The sequence below is a fragment of the Conger conger genome, chromosome 10 (assembly GCF_963514075.1).
Source record: "Conger conger chromosome 10, fConCon1.1, whole genome shotgun sequence".
In the NCBI taxonomy this organism is placed as follows: Eukaryota; Metazoa; Chordata; class Actinopteri; order Anguilliformes; family Congridae; genus Conger; species Conger conger.
The window spans coordinates 6,417,537-6,424,498 of NC_083769.1; the positions used below are offsets into that span (position 1 = coordinate 6,417,537).

The 6,962-nt window shown below is 45.8% G+C and overlaps 1 protein-coding gene across 1 annotated transcript; it reads right to left on the minus strand.

Moving 5' to 3' along the window:
- Positions 1-58: 58 nt before the first annotated feature.
- On the minus strand, positions 59-6,601 carry atp5pb (ATP synthase peripheral stalk-membrane subunit b). The gene is made up of 7 exons (XM_061256921.1): positions 6,444-6,601; positions 5,444-5,480; positions 4,974-5,119; positions 4,392-4,555; positions 3,028-3,153; positions 1,679-1,858; positions 59-283 (listed from the first exon to the last, which is right to left on the minus strand). The coding sequence occupies exons 1-7, from the start codon at positions 6,469-6,471 to the stop codon at positions 206-208; spliced, it is 759 nt and encodes a 252-aa protein (XP_061112905.1). The 5' UTR covers positions 6,472-6,601; the 3' UTR covers positions 59-205.
- Between the last annotated feature and the right edge of the window lie 361 nt (positions 6,602-6,962).

Sequence of the window (6,962 nt, forward strand, 5' to 3'; positions counted from 1 at the left end):
CGGGCTCACAGACACTAGAGAGATTACACCGATACCAGGAACCAGTACTAGAATGGTGTCAACGTCCAAACAAAACTTTATTTGATTTCAAGCAATGTGAAACCGTTCAAATTACAAAGACAAAGTTAGCCCATCTTTAAGAGGAAACAGTTTATTTATAATGAGGTGTGAACTTCAGAGGGTCTTCGCTGAAGACTGCATTATGTTAGACAGTGGCCTTCGCCTGAGTGGCCTTAGCCAGGAGCTTCAGGTCTGCGATGCACTTGGCGATGCTCTCCTTCTCCTGGAAGACAAGCAAAACGGCAGTCCTCAGTCATTGTAACCAAAGAACTAATTAGTCTTAAAAAGCCCAGTTTTCTTGTCTGAGCTTTTCATAGCATCTTGGAGCTTTCGATTTGTGTTCCATACTGATCCAACGACAACCATTTACATTTTGGTAGAAGTATACATATTTTAGAGTCAGTGACGCTTTTCCCAAGGTGTCTGTAAAACGACGTGTTTGCACATAATAATCGGATGACGTTGCAGAGTCTAATGTACAGAGAGCTGACCTTTGGGCTCTGAGGCAGGGTTAGGGACTTTACAAGAAACCTGTCCCTGCTCTTTGTGAACCGTTTCAGGATGTTTTACATCCTACAACCTGGAAGAGAAAGCTGATGTGTGTGGGTCTTTAAGCCTTAAGAATTTAATCAGTCATTCAACCATTAACTTTTTGGTACCAAGGTACTTTTTCCATTTTATTTTATTTTATTTTATTTTTATACCAAAAGACCATAGCTCAAACCCATGCCAGGCTGGGCAGTGTCTACCGGACCTGGCTCCACCCCAGCACTGGTTAGCTATTTAAAATGTAAAAAGAGAGCAGCCTTGCATACCGGAAATGCAGCTTGGACTCCCCGCAGATTTAGTGTTGCGGTTAGTGCGATTGTCCCAAATGCTGGAGACCAGGGTTCAAGGCACACCGGTTACTTTTTTTCCCCTATTTGTTTCGCTCACTTTTACAAAATATAACAACTTTCCTCAAACTCTCTCCAGGGGGTTTGAGGAAAGGCAATATTAACTGAAATGGGTCCATTGGAGCATCTCTCAGTCTAGAGCAGGTATCACCAACCCTGTTCCTGAAGATCTACTGTCCCTGTAGGTTTTCACTCCCACCCTAGCACAGCGCACCTCATTCAACAGCTAGAGCAGGGCTGCCCAACCCTGTTCCTGAAGATCTACTGTCCCTGTAGGTTTTCACTCCTACCCTAACACTCATTCAACAGCCGGAGAACTCAGTGGGCCAAATTAGTGCAACCCTACAGAATGGTTGATCTCCAGGAGCAAGTCTTGAAAACCCGCAGTTGTTTCTGCCTCCATTAAATGCACTGGCAAGCTATTCCACACATTGACCATTTGTGAAAAAATGCTTCCTAATATCTGTATGGAATTTCTTGGTTGCTAATTTCCATTTTGTGCCCTCTCATTCGGCTAATCAAACTCACCCGGAGAGTTGCCTATAATTCACTTCGCTAAACCCTTCAATGAATATAAAAACCTCTAATTCCCCCTAAGTCACCTTTTACTAAGCTTAAAGAGATTAAGCATTTTAAGACTATCCTCATAACTCTTTTATACATGGAATCAATCTGGTTGCCCTTCTCTGAACCTTTTCCAGTTCACTCTGTCAATCTCTTACCTGCTGGGGAGTAATGCTGCCGATGACGCTCTTCTCCACCCAGTTGACCAGGTGCTCCTGCTGCAGGCGATGGTTCAGGTGCTGCAGGGCGATCTGGTAGTCCAGCCTCTTTTTCACCTCATTGGTCACCATGTGCAGTCGCTCCCTGTTATTGGTCTCCAGCAGCATCTGCACATTGTTCTGTACAAGGGGGGGGGGGGTGTTTAGCCAGATGAACCATGGGGTACAATGAGCCTGACAAGGGCCCTGTTCCACAAAGCAGGATTATGGAGTTAGCTGGATAACTGCGTCAAGTAAAACCTGGAAGTCTCCCAAATCTGGAACCTGGACTGAGCTAAAAAGAGCTGCTCTTGGTTTCAGCACAGTTATCCAGCTGACTGCGCTCTGTAAAAACCAGGAACAGCTCTTTTCTTTCTTTCTTTTTTTCCCCAAAGCTCAGTCCATGTTCTGTACAAGCCCCCAGGTTAACCTTAGAGTGAACGTTAAATAACATTCTAAGAAATTATGCTTTAGCGAAGACACAAAATGGAGGCTGGGGGGCGTCTCATCCATAAGGTACTATTCACGCATTTGCCAGCTGAGGCCAGCAGCCATGCAGGCAACACACAACCGGCACCAACATCACACAGGAAAGGGAGGGTTTCGGTCTGCTGGGATGCCAGCGTATCATTATGCAATAGCGGCCTCTGTTGGTCAATCAGGCATTGCAGTGCCTACCAGTTGGTCAAAAAGTGCATACTTCACTGCTCGTGCATGCTCTCTAGAATGGTCAGAATGAACGACTGGCCATTCCAAATTGACAAAACAAAGAGAAAACGCATTTTAAAATAAATGAAAAAAAAAAAAAAGTAGGATCTTGAGTATTTTGGTTGAGCCCTGGCATTTCTACCTGGCTCTCAACCTGCTACCAAATCATCCCCTGAATTAAATGGCTGCTGCGCATCACTCTGGTGGTGCTACACATTGGTGGTGGTTGAGGCCCTCACTGTAAAGCACTTTGAGTCACTGGCTGGTGAGAAAAGGAAGGAAGTTACATTTACATTTTAGTCATTTGGCAGACGCTTTTTTTGGCAGGTGTGTTTTTAGTCTGCGTCGAAATAGGGGGGGGGGGGATTCTGCTGTCCTGACAGTGGTAGGCAAGTCATTCCACCAAGTCATTCCACCACTGAGGAACCAGAACGGAAAACAGGCGTGAACGTGCAGCTCGACCGCCAGGTGCTCGTAGAGAGGGAACCATAAGGCGACCAGAACTGGCAAACCGGAGTGGTCTAGATGGGGAGTAGGGAGTGATTAAGGATTGTACGTAAGCAGTATGTGGGGCAGTCCAAAGTTGACTCGTTGACTCGTACCCTCTTGGCATCGAAGAGCATGCCACGCCCTTCCACTCTCCACTGCTCCTTCTTCTCCTCCGTGATGGCCTCGCTCAGACTGTTCATCGCCAAGTCCTTCACCTCCTGAGCCTTGGCCACTTTCTCCTGCAGGAGGTCACAAACACGCTCGTCAATACGAATTTCCAACATACACACGCCTCAATACGAATGTCCAACATACACACTCCTCAATACGAATGTCCAACATACACACTCCTCAATACGAATGTCCAACAAACACGCTCCTCAATACGAATGTCCAACAAACACGCTTGTCAATACAAATGTCCAACAAACACGCTCGTCAATACGAATGTCCAACATACACGCACAACAGGCATGTACCCCCCACACAGACTACCTTCAGAAGGACAAACACTCATCAACACACAATACTGCACACACACACACACACACAGGAAGTAACACTCATTAATACACACACACGAGGTAAAAAACTCATCAATAAACAATGCACACACAAGCATGCATGCATATACACACACACACACCTCCAGCAGGAGCACTCACTCACTCACTCACTCACTCACTCACTCACTCACTCACTCACTCACTCACTCACTCACTCACTCACTCACTCACTCACTCACTCACTCACTCACTCACTCACTCACTCACTCACCCACTCACTCACCCACTCACTCACCCACTCACTCACCCACTCACTCACCCACCCACCCAGGAGGAGGTCACTCAACACTTAACACACACACATCATGCACCACATACACAAGCCTCCCGCAGTAGGGCAGGTCATTAGATAGGAGGCCACAACATGTTGCTGCAGTCATAATTCCACTGACCAATGCTAGGCACTTCCAAACCTGCAGCGGGCACCCGCCTAACCTTCACACTTCCTGTTAGCCCTTCCTGTAAGCTGCGTACGGGCAAAGCAGACCCAAGGGGACAACTTTCAAGCCATTAGTTTCGCAAATACATATGAAGCCACCCTATCGGTTCTATTGGCATTGCTGTCACTATATTATATACCCTAAAAGAACAGAACAGCTCACCTCGTTCAATTTGCTCTATATATTAAATACTCTAAAAGAGCGGACCAGCTACCTGGTTCAATTTGCTATATATATATTATATACCCTAAGAGTGGACCAGCTACCTGGTTCAATTTGCTCTATATATTATATACCCTAAGAGTGGACCAGCTACCTGGTTCAATTTGCTCTATATATTAAATACTGTAAAAGAGCGGACCAGCTACCTGGTTCAATTTGCTCTATATATTATATACCCTAAGAGTGGACCAGCTACCTGGTTCAATTTGCTCTACATGTTATATACCCTAAAAGAGCGGACCAGGTCACCTCGTTTAGTTTGTCAGCGAAAGCCGCCACGCTGGGACCGAACTTCTTGACGCCGTAGACAGCGATGATACCGATGCACAGGGCGGCGAGGGTCTCGTGGTTGATCACGTAGATCTCCTTGGAGAGCATGTAGAGCGCCAGACCGGTCCCCAGCATGTAAGGGCCTGGGAGGCGGGGCCAAACACCGTCAGAACACCACTCTCAGAGGAGCAACACAGAGCCCAAAACCACACAGCCCAAAACCACACAGCCTTTCTCCTGCAACTCCCAAGTGCGCTATTCTGTTATGAATAACATTACAGGCATTTGGCAGACGCTCTTATCCAGAGCGACGAACGACAAAGTGCACACCCATAACCAGGAACAAGTGCGCTGAAAAAGTGAAGCAGAGGGAAGTGAATTTTTGTGGTTCGATCGACATCCTGTCAATAGGAAGGAGGGGAAGACGGAAGAGACACAGGAAGACAGGAGTGGGAGAAAGAAGGTGAGGAGAGCGAGAGAGAGAGAGGAGATTGGGAGAAGTATGGGGGGGGCGGTAATGGTTGAGACAGACGCAGGGAGGATGCGAGCGACCGTACGGACCTGTGACTCCGGTCTTGGGGTACAGGAACTGGAAGATCTCCTCGGGGATGATGCCATGGCGAGTCTTGCCTCCCGTCTCAGGCAGCGGGGGGACAGGGGCGAGAGACTGTGGGGACGTGTGCAGCGAGCGAGACGCCTGCACGAGGCTGGGACGCACAGCAGAGAGGGCAGCGGCCATTAAGCATGAACACACATACAGGAGGAAAGGTCCTTTCACAGAGACACTGGATTTACATACACTCCAGCCCTGGGATACGGACATGAGCCACACAGTGCATATCGGTGTGTAGTAAATATTAAATATCACAAAACCTAAGAGTGTATGAAGGCAGTGTGCAAAAATTATAACCATCAATACAGAGGACATGCCTCAAGTCCAGAATAATGCAGACTATATACAGCTTTGAGTCTGAATCCAATATGGCATCAGATAAATGTTCAATGCAATGCATTTGACGGTATTTACATACCCAGCCCCAAGTGCCCCACTGCTCTTCAGGGACGACGCTGGAAGAAATGGTAGAAATTAATTATTATATTCACATTAACACGAATGAGAATACTAGGCCATGTGTAAAATGGACAACCCTGACCTTGGTGGAGGAAAGGAGTTTCTACCTAGAAGTTAAGACCTTTAGTTGAGTCTGGGAGTCCAATGATTTGTTAAGGAACTTATGGGTGAAAGCTAAATACATGTGCATGTACTTATGCTGTGGACAAAAATTGCACAACAACGATAATGTCAGCTGTATAAGTTAATTCAGACAATTTGCAATCATTTAATTACAGTGCTTACAATATTGTGACCCATCGAGCTAGCTAGTTAACGTATTATTACATAAGCTAACTATTAGCACTGTTAGCTATACGACTAGCTACTTAGCTAGCGTCAGAGCCCGTTTTCAACCGGGTAGCTAAGAATGAACGTTAACATTACTACTTGCTAACTAAACTTTATAGTAGCGTGCGTTTTACGTCTACATTTTACTTTCCATTATGACACAGTTAATTCGCTGCTTTAATTGCCTCTTCCAAAACATAACGCTACATTATAATGTACTAACCTGACCTAGCAAGGGAGCCAACAACAGCGGTGACAGTACATCAATAACTGTTGGTCGGCTGGCTAAATTGCCTAACTGATGCTAGCTAAGTCAAATGAAGGGGTATTTCAAACAAGCCAGTAACGTTAGTGCAAGCAGTATAGCTATGTGTGAGAAATGCATATTTGCAAGTTATCTAGGTATCGAAACGGCACTGTATTTCGAAAAGTGTTCAGCAAGTTGATGTTAGCTTGTTAGCAACTAAGCTTACCTACGAGGCCTTTACCCTTCAACTTCACATTGCCCCAGCTAACCAATTTAGCTAGCCTAGCGTGCAAGCCACCTTTGTATTTTGAAAGACAGCAAGCAACTTGACTCAGAATGGACAATCATCAACCGACTCCAAAAAACCTTAAATTCGGATTACCTGAAACGAGCACCAATCTAGACAGCATGACTGGTTATATACACCCTGTGCAATGAATGGCCGTAGTCCGTCGGGTGTACCAGTTTTCGGCCTCTCCGTGCCCTTCTGCAACGAGAGACAAGTATGGCGAGGAAATACCGCGAGACTTCGTTAAACCCACATCCCTGTCGGTCATGTTTATTCATGAACCGTCAACTCAAACGTTCCGCACATCCGTCGATTTTTTACGTTTCTGGAGGAGTAAAGTTGACATATCACAGAATCATACTAAACACTGCACTGCGTTGTTGCTACTGTTGTAGCAACAACGACAACCTGCTGACATTGCACTCGAATGGATTCAAATACTGTATATATATATATACCATTGTTCCAATATTTTAGTCATATACTAGTTTTATTTTTATAGCCAGACTTATTTCCCCACCCTGGGCATATGTGCTGTCATTGTGGATGTATGTTTCTCGAGCATTGAGGTGATGGAAACAGGTATGTTTGGGTGATATTTCTGGATGTCAC

Coding starts and splice junctions, on each gene's coding strand:
- atp5pb (XM_061256921.1), bottom strand. CDS start 6,471: ATGCTGTCTAGATTGGTGCTCGTTTCAG. Junction 5,481..6,443: donor TAGATTGGTGCTCGTTTCAG/GTAATCCGAATT, acceptor CATTTCTTCCAG/CGTCGTCCCTGAAGAGCAGT. Junction 284..1,678: donor GCAGCATTACTCCCCAGCAG/GTAAGAGATTGA, acceptor CTTGTCTTCCAG/GAGAAGGAGAGCATCGCCAA.